Below are 14,215 nucleotides of genomic sequence, written 5' to 3'. Positions count from 1 at the left end.
TTGGGTGCTCCTTACGAGAATCATTGCTGTTGTTGCTGTTTTGGTTTTGTTCCTTATAAGAATCTAATGCCTGATGATCTGAAATGGAACAATTTCATCCTGAAACCATCCTCCCCCATCACCCCCATCCGTGGAAAAACTGCCTTGGTGCCAAAAAGGTTGGGGACCACTGAACTAATGAATGGCTAAACATAATGTGGTATATCGATATAATAGAATACTTACTAGCCATAAGAAGGATGTAGTACTGATACATGATACAATATAAACTTTGAAAACAATATCCTAAATGGAAGCCAATCACAAAAGGCCATATATTATATGATTCCATTTATAGAAAATGTCTGAAATAGGCAAATCTATACACACCAGAAGTAGTTTAGTGGTTGCTCAGGGATGGAAGAATAAGTGGATAGTAGCCAAAGGCTACAATTTTCCTTTTGAGATTATGAAAATGTTCTAAAATTGACTGCAATGACGGTCACATCTGTGAATGTACAAAAAATCCATGAATCAAATACCCTAAAGTAGAAGAACTGTATGGTACATAAATTACATCTCAAAAACACTGTTACATAAAAAAAAAAAAAAAAATCAACCAACAAATAATTATGTTCAAAGAATTAGAGGAAATGATCCCTATCTTAAAATTAATCAAAATACTGATACTCAAAAACTATTAAAAACTATTAGGCAACTCAGATTCTATAATAAACTGCACTCTATAAATTTTTCAAGGTCTCATTAAAAATATTACCTATAAAATCATAAATAACTTCATAATAAAAATATTTTAAAACTCAAAGATTTAAATAAAAAGCTTTCTATTGTTACAAGTCTTTCCAAATATAATACCTCCACCCTAGATATAACCAATTTCACTTAAAACACTCTCAGATTTTGCTGAAACTCATTGAAAAAAATACAGAATGTCACTAATGTGACATTCTGAATATAGGCCAATATGACTCCTTACAGTCCTAAACCAAAACTGCAATAAAAAGAGAAAATTAATCAAAATGGCTAGTTAATTCACTCATTTACTCATTTAATAAATATTATGCTTTGACTACAAGGATGATGGAGGAAAATTCCATACATTCTATGGAGTTTTTGGTGTAGTTGGGAAGATAGCTATTAATCAAGTAATTATACATTTTAATACATAATTACAGGAAGCCAGGCACAGTGGCTCACGCCTGTAATCCCAGCACTTTGGGAGGCCAAGGCAGGTGGATCACCTGAGGTCAGGAGTTTGAGACCAGCCTGGCCAACACGATGAAACTCCGCCTCTACTAAAAATACAAAAATTAGCCAGGTGTGGTGGTGCGCACCGGTAGTCCCAGCTACTTGGGAGGCTAAGGCAGGAAAATTGCTTGAACCTGGGAGGCAGAGGTTGTAGTAAGCCAAGATCGCACCACTGCACTCCAGCCTGGGTGACAAAGCGAGACTCCATCTCAAAAAAAAGCCGTAATTACAAACTGTAAAAAATGATAGATAGGTACACATTGCTATGAAAGCATTTAAAGGCCAGGGGAATAGGTGCCAGATCAATGGGGAAAGGGAGGTCAGGCAGGATTTCCTGAGAAAGTGACATTTTAGCTGATAGCTCAAGAATAAACAGGAGTTAGATTTTATGACTTTTCTGATGGAACTTCTTAATCAAAAGGGAAAAGGGAAGAAAGAGAACAGTGACAGGAAGGGAAAAGAAACATATCCAGGGTTGTTTAAAGTAGCTTATTATAGCATTTCTATGTATATAAGACAACTTCCTTAACAACAAATACATAGGTGATATTGGCCATAATAAATATTAGTCATACTAAAAAAAAAAGTAGGAATATTTTTAAAGTATTAAATACTAACATTTGCAAAACCAAAGTTTACACCAAACCCAATTATCTTCCTTCTAAACCTACATCTTCACATAAATATAAGATTCCATAAAAGTTCTAACAAAAAGGTAGATAATTTAAAAATCCTATTATGTGAAAGGAAATACTACACTTATGGAAAGATTAAACTCTCAATTTTTTTTTCTTTTTTTGAGACTGAGTCTCGCTCTGTCACCCAGGCTGGAGTACAGTGGCATGATCTCAGCTCACGGCAACCTCCACCTCCTGGGTTCAAGCAATTCTCGTGCCTCAGCCTCCCAAATAGCTGGGAGCACAGGCATGCACCAACACGCCCTGCTAATTTTTGTATTTTTAGTAGAGACGGGGTTTCACTATGTTGGCCAGGCTGAATTCCTGACCTCAAGTGATCCACCCACTTCGGCCTCCCAAAGTGCTGGGATTACAGGCATGAGCCACTGCACCCGACCAACTCTCAATTTCTTAACCTTATAAACAAGTAAGTCTCAAAAGAAATGTGCAAATCACCAACAAAACCAAAAATAAAATCTCATTTTAACTCTTAATAAGCATTTAAAACAACTGCTTAACAATCACTTCTCAGTCTTTTGGCTAAGAACAAGAATAAAACAACTGCTAACAAATCATGTTACAGTCAGTTGACCCTTGAACAATGTGGGGCCTAGGGGCACCAACTCCCATGCAGTTGAAAAAGCCATGTATGACTTTTGACTCCCATAAAACTTAACTGCTAATAGCTTACTGTTGACCAGAAGCCTTATCAATAACATGAACAGCCAATTAACACATATTTCATGTGTTACGTTTATGACATACTATATTCTTACAATAAGCTAGAGAAAGGAAAATGTTATTAAGAAAATTATAAGGAAGAGAAAAAATATTTACTATTCATTAAATGGAAGTGGATCATCATAAAGGTCTTCATCGTTGTCATCTTCATGTTGAATAGGCTGAGGAGGAGAAAGAGAAGGGATCGACCTTTCTGTCTCAAGGTGGCAGAAGCAGAAGAAAATCACGTATAAGTAGACCTGCAAATTCAAATCCATGTTGTTCAAGGGTCAACTGTATTTAAGTTCCACAATTCTTTCCCATCAGATAGCAAGAATAAGCAGTTAATGAAGGAAAACACTTAGCAAGAGACCAAAGAACTCTGGGGACCAAATCTTACGTTATTACATTAATATAACCATGAGAAACTCACAGGCCTACAAGTTATAACACTCTATTCCAAAAGAACTAAACACAGAAAGATTTCTGCTTTTGAATATGACGGAATAGTCTGTAGCAGATCAACACTCCCTCTTAAACTAGAAAAACTGTATTAAATAGGGAGAAAGTTCTTAAAATATCAGAGACTTTCTGAGGTAGCTAAGACTTGAGGTGGTAAGAAACTCACTGAAGGGTATCTCACATTCTGTGCAGCTTTCCCTTTCAAGACATGTCACCTATTTCTTTAATGGCACAGGCCAAAGGGCTGAGAAGCCAAAAAATGACAGCCACTAGGAGGCAGAGAAGTCAGCAAAGCTTTTGGCAATTTCATGGGAGTAGGGGGACAAAACTTGGTAGCTAAGTCTTGAGGAGTCAAGATCCCCTAGTGAAAGAAGGCACAGAAGAACAAATGTGACACTCAGTACTGATTTTCCTCTTAAGGGATTTGTCAGCTTTTAAACTGCACATAGCAAAAGGCTAAAAAGCCAGCAGAAAGCAATTAAAAACGAAGACGGAGCTTTTAAAACTCTCATGGGTCTGGAAAGAAAAAAAGCCAGAGAAGCCCTAAAAATACCCAATCTCTTAATTGAGATCTCTAGGGGGCTACCAAGTTGGAAGCAAACTACAGGTAGAACAAGGTTTATAAGGCTGAAAACCCAACCTCAAGTCAGCTCAGTCCTTGACAGTTGCAGTGATCTCTATCTGCCTGCAAGAAGATGGGTGAATCTGAAGACATGTGAATCCTATCTGGGGAAATGTATCATTATAAATACAAAATTTGTATCTAAAATTCTGCATATAATGTCTGGCACTCAATCAAAAAATTGCGTAATAATAATTATTACTATTATGTTATTATCCACATATAATAATTTATATAATATACAATAGAATATATAATTAACATACATTAATATACAAATATATTAACTATTATTATTATTTGGCCTAACAAGATGCAAAATCAAAAGGAAAAAGATGATGGAAATAGGCCTATAGGTGATACAGATATTGGAGTTTTCAGACACAGACTTTAAAGCAATTTGATTAATATGCTCAAAAAATACATGACAAGAGATTTTCACATAATCAGAATCTATCTTAAAAAGAGAGAATCAAATAAAAATTCTAAAACTAAAAAATACTATAACTAAAATTAAGAATAGATGGGGTTAAAAAGCAAATTGGACATAGTTAAATTCAGAATAAGTGAACTGAAATACAGTCAAGTAAAAACCATCCAGAATGGAGTAAGAGGAGGAAAAAAATTATAAAAATAACAGAAGAGAGCAGGAGACATATGGGGGATAAAAAGTATAATAAAGATTTCATTGGAGTCACAGAGCAAAGGAGACAAAAATGGGGCAGAAACAATATTTTTAAAAAGTCAAAATTTTTTCACAACTGATCAGTCATACTACAAATTCAAGAGGTGCCAGAAACTCCAAACAGGGTACAAACAAAACCATTCTTAGGTACATCACTGAAAAGCTGTTTAAATTTAAAGAAAAAGAGAATGACAAAAAGAAAGGCAGCTGAACAAGAAAGTCATACTGCCTTCCAAGAAGCAACAATAAGTCTGACAGCTGATTTTGCAACAGAAACAATGGAAGCTAGAAGACAATGAACTGAGATCTTTAAAGTGCTTCAAGAAAATAACAGCTAATAACGTAGAATTGTACAGTCGTTTAATATATTCTTCAAAGATGAAAATAAATAAATTTCAAACGAGCAAAAACTGAGAATTCAGTACCACCAAACTCCCTAAAAGGAGTTCTTCAGACAGAGGAAAATTAATCTCAGATGGAAGCATGTAAATACAAAAGGAAATAAAGAACAATGGAAAGGGTAAATATTAACTGTACAAAACAACAGTCTCTGGATTTAAATGTAGACGTGAAATGCATGACAATGACAACATAAAAGCAGGAGAGTGATAAATGCTATTAAAGTTTTCTAGGGTCCTAACAATGTCTGCGATGTTGTTTTTCAAAATCCTAATGAATATGCAACTCTAATGTACCACAAGAATGCTTATGGTAATCTAGCATAACCACCAAAAGAACAGTAACAGAATATATAACTAACAAGCTAACAAAGGGAGGACTAAAATAATATGTTTTAAAAAACTTGATTAATCCAAAAGAAGGCAACAATGGAGAGAAAACAGAATATAGAACAAGTAGGACAAACAGAAAACAATAAAATGATAGACATAAACCCAAATTTATCAATAATTATATTTAGTGTTAATGAGCTAAATATACCTCAGATTTAATTAAAAACAGGCAAACAAAAATCTGTTTATTCTTAACAAGAAACAGACCTCAAATATAAAGCTACAGGAGCATTAAAAGCAAAAAGGACAGAGAAAGTTATACCATGCAAGCAAACAGTAGCCAAAACAAAGCAGGTGTAGCTATACTAAGAAGACTTTGAGGCGAGAGACAAGTGTTACTAGAGATAAAAAGGGACATGTTATAATGATAAAGAGCCAATGTACTAGAAAGATGTTTGTATGTGCCTAGTAATATGACTTCAAAATACATAAAGCATACAGTTTAGTTCTTTATAGAACTAAAAGGAGAAATACACAAATCCACAATCACAGTGGACACATTTAACACTTAACCTCAAGACACCTCTCTCTGTAATGAATAGAAAAAAAGGCAAAAAAAAAAAAAAATTCGGTAAGGATAGAGAAGATTTGAACAACACAGTAACACAATTTACAAACTTGAACTTAACAAAGTACATAGAAGACAGCAGTTAACAGCAGAATGCATAGTCTTTTCAGGGGTACGTAAACATTTATAAAAATGCTGAGCCATAAAATAAGTATCAATAAAGGTCTGAAACTATTCAGAGTGTGTTCTCTAATCATAGTGAAATTAAGAAATTAGTAACAGAAAGATAACTAGCAAATCCCCAAATGTTCAAAAAGTAAGCAATACATTTGTTAAAAAAAAAAAAAAAAAAAAAAAACCTACGGGTCAAAGAATAAGCCAAAATAAAATTTGAAAAACATTTTTGCATAAATGATAACAAACATGTAACATACCAAAACTTGTGGGATACAGCTAAAATGTGTTGAGAGGAAACCCTACAGTCTTAGGACTAAACATAGCCTAGTTTTCCAATTATTATTAACAACCAATTCAAAATATAAGTTATGTTAGAGTACTTCAATCTAATTAGCTGCCATTCAACAAATTTTAAGGACAGATTTATATTAGACTACTTAAATTATTACTAGATAATGACTATGATATTTCCTTTCTCTTTGTATACTTTTTTAAACATGGATTAATCTTAATAAGTAATATTTCATCATAAGCAAAACCCATTAAACAAACAATATCTTTGTTTATCTACAGTATAAATATACATACACAGTATTCTACAGAATGTTACTTTGACTTCACGGATTTTTACAAATATTCATAACCAAGTCATGAAGTTCTCATTAAACAACAACAAAAAAATTTTCTAACTGAAACATCTCCCCAATGTGCAAAGATGTTAAAAAATATTTTCTTCAAAAGTCCCCCATATTAATAGATTTTAATACTGCTGGACTTCTCAGAGCTTTATCTGACCACCCCTTAATAAGCAACAATCTACAGAACCAGCCATTCACAAAACAAGCCCTGGGAAATCGGTAGTAGAGAAGATAACCGGATCAACTATCCTAAGATTGAACCTATAAAGACCTAGAAATTTTATAAATTTTCTACTCTCTTGTCCCTTATCAGAGATTTCTGACAAATGATATTATAAACAAACAGTAATTAGGTATCTCTAAATTCTCAACTGTACATTCTTTGAAACATTTTATACATATTAAAATGTCTATAAATAGCTGTATCTCTAAAATTAAAGTCTAGAAAATCTTTCATATTTCCCAAAACGATTTTTGAATGACTGAAATACAGCAAACTCATTGCCACAAGTGGCTGAAATGTATCTTATCTACATGTAAAACATCACAAAGTCTTTGTATCAGGCCAAAAATCATTTATTAAAAATCTATTTAAATATTTACCTAAAAGTTAATGCAAATAATAGAATCATTTACCCATCTGCCCAAAAAATTGTACATAAACCTCTCAACATTTGATCAAGATAAAAAGTATTTCTACACAAGAAACTGATGCTCAGAAAAGAATCATAACTTGCCAAAAGTCACAAATATCTAATTCTAGGAATCAGCTCTGTAGACTCAAATTCTCGTCCTGAGTACATTTCTTCCATCTTGAGTGTTTTTATTTTTCTGAAGTTCTAAGAGTCCCAGACTGAAAAACACAGAACTTTCAGTGGCCAGTAAGGTTGCCAAGCAAGGCCAGTGTCCTTAGTTTAAGATAGGGAGAAAAGGAAGAAAAGGAAGGGCATAATAGTATCCAGTCTCCTGGGAGTTGCATGCCTCCAAACTAGTGGTTCACAAATTCTGGGTTGCAGGAGCCTACAGAATTATTGTAACAAGACCTCAAATCCATTTGCACAACCACCATTATCTGTACACCAAATACACAATAAATATATTCTATTTTTCAACTATATGTGATTAATAAAATCAAAATTCACTTAAAAGCTAAAGTAAAGGGATAGAGGAGGAAGAAACAAAAAAGTTACTGGGAGCATTATCACTTTTGAACTATATAAGCATCCTCTAGACATCTCTACGGACCTGTCTCTGATTTAAATATGTTTTCTTCCAAATTACCAAGGATAATGCCAAAATGAACTCAGAGTAGTCTACACAGATAGAAGGAAAATAAACTGATATCTTTAATCCAGCAACTCAACATCTAGGAATTTATCACCAATGAGTTCAAAATTTTTTTCCAGGCTAGGCGCGGTGGCTGTAATCCCAACACTTTGATAGGCCGAGGTGGGCGAATCACCTGAGGTCAGGAGTTCGAGACCAGCCTGACCAACATGGAGAAACCCCGTCTCTACTAAAAATACAAAAAATTAGCTGGGTATGGTGGCACATGCCTGTAATCCCAGCTACTTGGGAGGCTGAGGTAGGAGAATTGCCTGAACCCGGGAGGCGGAGGTTGCAGTGAGCCGAGACTGCGCCATTGCACTCCAGCCTGGGCAACAAGAGCGAAACTCCATCTCAAAAAAAAAAAAAATTTCTGTAAAGCAAAACTACCTCATGACTCATAATGGTCAAACAACAAGAAACACAAATGAAAATAAAATAAAACCACAAAACCTAAATGTCTAATAACAGGGGACCAATTAAACAAAATGACATAAAGTCATTACATGGAATATAATGTATCCATAATAAATAAATTTTGGCTGGGCACAGTGGCTCACACCTACAATCCCAGCACTTTGGGGCACTGAGGTGGGAGGATCACTTGAGCCCAGGAGCTGGAGACCAGTCTGGGCAACATAGTGGGACTCCATCTCTACAAAAAATTTTAAAAATTAGCCAGGCATGGTTGGCTGGGCATGGTGGCTCATGCCTGTAATCCCAGCACTCAGGGAGGCCAAAGCAGGTGGATCATTTGAGGTCAGGAGTTCAAGACCAGCCTGGCCAACATGGTGAAACCCTGTCTCTACCAAAAATACAAAAATTAACCAGACGTGGTGGTGCACGCCTGTAATACCAGCTACTCAGGAGGCTGAGGCACGAGAATTGCTTGAACCCAGGAGGCAGAGTTTGCAGTGAGCCAAGATGGTGCCACTAAATTCCAGTCTGGGTGACAGAGCGAGACTCCATCTAAAAAAAAAAAAATTAGCCAGGCGTGATGGCATGTGCCTGTAGTCCCAACTACTTGAGAAACTGAGGCTGGAGGATCGCTTGAGCCCAGGAGGTCGAGGCTGCAGTGAACTATGATCATGCCACTGTACTCCAGCATGGGTGACACAGCAAGATTCTGTCCCTTTAAAAAAAAAAAAATACAATATAGAAGAATATTTAATAACATAAGGAAGTATTTACTATATGTTAAGGAGAAAAAAGCAAATACAGAACAGCAAACAGAGGACAACAGTAAATTGAAAAATACATACACCTACAGTAAAAGATCTGGAATGATAATAAACGGTATTTAAAGGGTGACTAGTAATCTTTAGGTAGTGATATCAAGGGTTATTTAAATTTTGTTTCTGTGGGTCCATATTTTACAAATATTCCATAATAAACATAGAGCATTTTTTACATCAAAATATATATTAAAATATATATTAAAATATATAAATATATATTAAAATATATATTATATTATATATATTTTAATATATATTTTTATATATTTATATATTTTAATATATATTTTTATATATTTATATATGTATATATTTTATATATTTATATATTTTTTTTATATATTTATATATTTATATATTTTTATATATATTTATATATTTTTATATATAATATATAAAATATATATTAAAAATATATAAATATATAAATATATAAAATATATTTTAATATATATTATATAAAAAGTCTTTTTTTTTCTTTCTTAGACATGGGGTGTTGACGAGATGCTGTCTTTTTCTTTTATAGAGACAAAAAGGAAAGAAAAGAATATATATATACATTTATGTATTTTTAACATAATAATATCTAACTATGCATATATATTTTATGTAATAAAAACATATAAATATTTATATGTATTTTTTCTTTTGTAGAGATGGGGTATGTTTCCCAGGCTGGTCTCAAACTCCTGGTCTCAAGTGATGGTCCTGCCTCAGCCTCCCAAAGTGCTAGGATTACAGGCATGAGCCATCGTGCCTAGCCTATATTCATTTTTAAATGTGAAATTTTAAAATTAGTTTTGAAAAGAGTTGAAATAAATTCACCTTCTATTCTAGTTGTCAAATCATAACACTTGTACTCTGAACCATGAATCAATCACATGTTGACACAAGGTACTATTTTAAGCACTACTTGATTTTAAGTAATAAGACTAACAGGAAAAAGGTAAACTACACTTAAAAATCTATCAGATTTTATAATCTAAATTATCTAAGTCATTCAATAATATGTAAACAAGATAAGAATCATTCTATACCAATGAAATTACCTAATTTATAAAAAATACTTTCAAAGTTTCTCCCAGTTCTCATATGAGTATACTAAAATCTTAAACATCAAGATAAAATCTATTTTTCCCTCTCTTGCTGTTCTAACCTTAGAGCACTTCTTACCTGTAATCTCAATTAGACATATACAATAGCCATGTATAATAATGAACAGCTTTCGTAACAGAAGTCAAAAGGCCCAAGATGAGAACCTTATCACCTACATTTTCTTCCTCCTCATCATTATTATTATTGCAGATGGGGTCCCACTGTGTTGCCCATGCTGGTCTCAAACTCCTGGGCACAAGTGATCCTCCTGCCTTGGCCTCCCAAAGTGCAGGGATTACAGGTGTGAGCCACCTTGCCCTGCCCCTCTTACATTTTCAAGTCTTAGACCTGGGCAAGTTAACTTACCTCCCTGAATCTCACTTTTCCTAACTCTAAAATAGAATAATAATATTTATCTCATAGGGTTTTTGTGAAGACTATATCAAAGAACACATGCCAAATGCTCAGTACAGTGCCTGAAGAATAGAAGGTACTCAATGTGGTGACTGTTATTAAAGTCACAATGCAATAGTTTTTAAGTCAGAAAACCTGGCAAGCCTCTGGAAAACTATATGACCCTGGGCAAGCTACTTACCCTGTATGGACCTCAGGTTCATCCTCTGCAAAACATATATATATATATATATACACATACATACATATAATACCTATCTTACAGGTATGTGCCAAGAATTAAACAAAACTGTATACAAAAAGCATCCTGCATATATTAGGTGCTCAATAAATTGTAACTAACATCATTAGTAGGTACAAAAATAAACATTTGAGTACAGGGATTAGCAGTTTACAAAATATTTTTATGTATAAGAGTATATGTAATTCTATGAATTATTAAATAAGTGTATTTAATTATTAAATTAGGTGTAAATTTCAGAAAAAAGTAAAATACAGGCAATCTCTAAGCACACAAAAATAAAAGGCCTTTTTTCAGTCTCAAAGTAAAAATGTGTTCCCTATAACTGAATCTGCTTTAACATTTTTAAAGTCCAAATAAATTAAAAAGAGTTGAAAGGGGAAATATTTGTTTTTTCTGCCTCTGTAAGAAGGGGAAAAAAATTCTAAGTCCTTAGAAAGAAAATAGAGATAAAATTGTTCAATTTTTTTAATGACTTCACATTTCTTTACACAACTAAAATGTAAGTGCCTTTAATACAAGAGCTCTTTTAAAGTTCTGATTTCCTGTACTATATATACCTTTGTGCAGAGGCAGTAAAACACTATAGTTAAAGACCACAGACTGTGGAGCCTGACTACCTTGATTCAAATTCTGGCTCCATCTAGCTGTGTGACCTTAGGCAAGTTTAAACTTCTCCCTACCTGCTTCCAACATCTGGCAAATGGAGATTCCTCTTGGGATTGCGGTAAGGATTAAATGAGTTGATACACTTAAAAATGTTCATAAGACAGCCTAGCAAATGGACGGCACATCATAAATGTTTACCATTTTTGTTACTGATTTATTACTGCCACCTCGAAATGCTTAGATCTATGTCAACAAATATTTGCCACTTTGTGGACAATTTCAACAAATGTCTTTAACCTAAAATGAGACCTGTTTAAGAAGTACCTTAATATGGTTTCCGCTGTCAGTAAAGATACAGCAATTGCTGCTAGAGGGGATTTTAGGGCAAAGGTAAGTAAAGTCGACCCCTTTCTTACATCTTCTGTCACACAGAGGAGTAATATCTTTGCTTGCTTATAGAATTTCAGAGCCAAGAGTTTTATAATTTAGGTATGGCACACACCAACCCAGCAGACACAATATTCTCCAACTCAAGCTCCATAATACTCAACTATACCCCTTCAAAGAAAAAAGCTTACTCTTCTAATACTTTACTTTAAATACAAATTATACTGCATTTGTCAACAGAATGTCATAAGGATTAAATAAGATATAGTAAGTGGAAGTGTATGAAAGTTACATATGTATTAAATACTATTTTATGTATGTACTTGAGAAAATTGCAGCAATGTATTTCTCCAATCTCAAATTGTTGCTTTCTAACTCCAAAACTAGTGTTCTGCCCACTGCAAACCAGGGGCCACAGTAACAAGACACAAAAGATTAAAGTTGCCATCCCACTAAATCATTTCCTGCTTGAAATGTACTTTCTTAAAATGTCTATACAAAAGATAACGCGGATGGTACTTGTGTTATCCAAGCCTCAGGCCTACATCAAAAATTTAAGGAGTGACATCCTGGAAATAGGCTAATTCAAGACCAGAAAAATGTCTCTACAGTTAGATCAAACAATGCCACACCAATTCCCAACTGTCCGTAATCCTAGCCTGGGTATAGAAAAAAGCTGAATAACTTCAGATCCAAGAACATGATAACCCAGAATATCAGAGGTCAAGTACATAGGGCCACATTTCAACTCCAACTACATGGCTGGAATGTTTACCTGGCTCACTCTCAAATTGAAAGTTGGGTTTCAGCATCAATCAGGGATATGGTCATGAATAGGCTATGCAGGCCAGATCAAACCACAGGTCACTTGGCACCCTTCATTGGGCCAGATCCTACTGAATGCCAACCCTTGACTTGGTGAATAAAATGGGAGGCTGGCAGTCATGACAGATTGTTGCAGTTGCAGCTCCATTTTCAGATTCTTCATTGATATAACCAGTGAAATCAAATTTGGATAAATGTGAGGAATTTCTCAAATATAGGTGGAAAACTTAAACTTGAGTATGCTTCACAGATCTAGTCACTTTTTTGTTTAGTAAAATATTCAGTAAAATATATTATTCATTAATTTGTTTTGCTCATAAAATCGTTTCGGTCCTGTGAGATGGTTAGAGGGACAACTAGCACTTTTCTTCAGGACCTGCACAGATCTTAAGCCTTTACTAAGCCAGTTCCTCCACTAGCATGTAAAATTGGAGTTAGATCTGCTCCTCCTTTCAAAGATAAGCCAAAGATAAATAAGATACTATGTAAGAGTATTTTCAGCATTTCAGAAAGAATTTGCTAGAGAAAACAACAACAACAAAAACCTAACTATGCAACTGAACTCTTTTTTAACACCTAAATCAGGGATCAAGACAAAGCCGGTGTTGAAAATCAAATTCATTAAAGCCAGATTTTTCTATGTTTGAGTTTCCGGATTGGGAAACGGGTCTGTGTCTATACAAACCCATCTTCTAATGAGCCGTAATAATGAAATTCTTCGGTAACGTCCCTCCTTCCCACTCCCTATCTTTTTCAGAACTTCCAGGCATTAAAGACAACGTCTGCCAATCCTACAACTTCTCCCCGCCTGCTAAGATTCAGATGGATTCCACAACTTTTCAGCGTTCCGTGACTTTTAACACTACTCTAGAGCTAATCACTTTTAATGACCCCACACTGGAATAGACACTCCTCGGCTTTACACTTTGTCCCGGCAGCAATCGACTGAACTGTCCCCCGACGCCGACCACCTCGGACGACCTCAGACTGTCGGGGTAGTTTGCCCGCGGGCCGGGCCCCGCAAGCTCCGATTCCTGCCCCACCTCCCAGAGCCGCCCGCCCCCCAAGCCCTCCTCAACCTAAACCCCCAAATCCTAAGGGCAGAACCACTGGGCTTCCGGTTCTCCTGAGCGCGCCCCGGATCCGCCACACACCTCGCCCCTTCTCCCTGGGCTCGCTCTCAGGACCCTAACCCCTTCCCGAGCGGGGCCAAGCAACGCTCTCAGCAGCTGAACTAAGACTCCGGAGGCCGCACGTCCCCCTCAGCAGGCCCCGCCTGGGCCTCTCGGCTCGGCTGCCCTCCATTGCACCCCTGGCCCAACCGTGCTGACACGGAAGAGTGGGGCAGCACGAGCTCAGGGCCCGGAACTTACTCGGGAAGGTAGGTGGAGGAAAAAGAGCTCCACTTGTGTAGCGCGTAGGGGAGAAGCCGGCACTCCGGCGCCGCAGCGACAGCTCCGCCAGCCGCCATCTTGTCAGCACCGTAGCGGCCGCCACCGACCGCTGGCAGCGAACGGGAGGAGGGGAGGGGGCGTGGCCTGCTCTTAAAGGT

General features: G+C 35.8%; 1 protein-coding gene across 8 annotated transcripts in view; it reads right to left on the bottom strand.

Moving 5' to 3' along the window:
* Positions 1-14,215, bottom strand: part of MKLN1 (muskelin 1) — a 399,844-nt gene that overhangs the window by 167,120 nt on the left and 218,509 nt on the right. For 5 of the 8 annotated variants that reach the window (XM_063667817.1, XM_054495365.2, XM_063667816.1 and 2 more), the window contains exon 1: positions 14,037-14,163. The exons of 2 other annotated variants lie outside the window; for them this stretch is intronic. In XM_063667817.1, the coding sequence (XP_063523887.1) occupies positions 14,037-14,134 (98 nt within the window). In that variant the 5' untranslated portion in view covers positions 14,135-14,163. Of the gene's footprint in view, positions 1-14,036; positions 14,173-14,215 lie in introns of those variants that run through there. One more of the 8 variants, XM_054495363.2, reaches the window with a different exon arrangement.

Source organism: Pongo pygmaeus, chromosome 6 (genome assembly GCF_028885625.2).
Source record: "Pongo pygmaeus isolate AG05252 chromosome 6, NHGRI_mPonPyg2-v2.0_pri, whole genome shotgun sequence".
NCBI lineage: Eukaryota > Metazoa > Chordata > Mammalia > Primates > Hominidae > Pongo > Pongo pygmaeus.
This window is presented reverse-complemented; position numbering and strand designations above follow the sequence as displayed.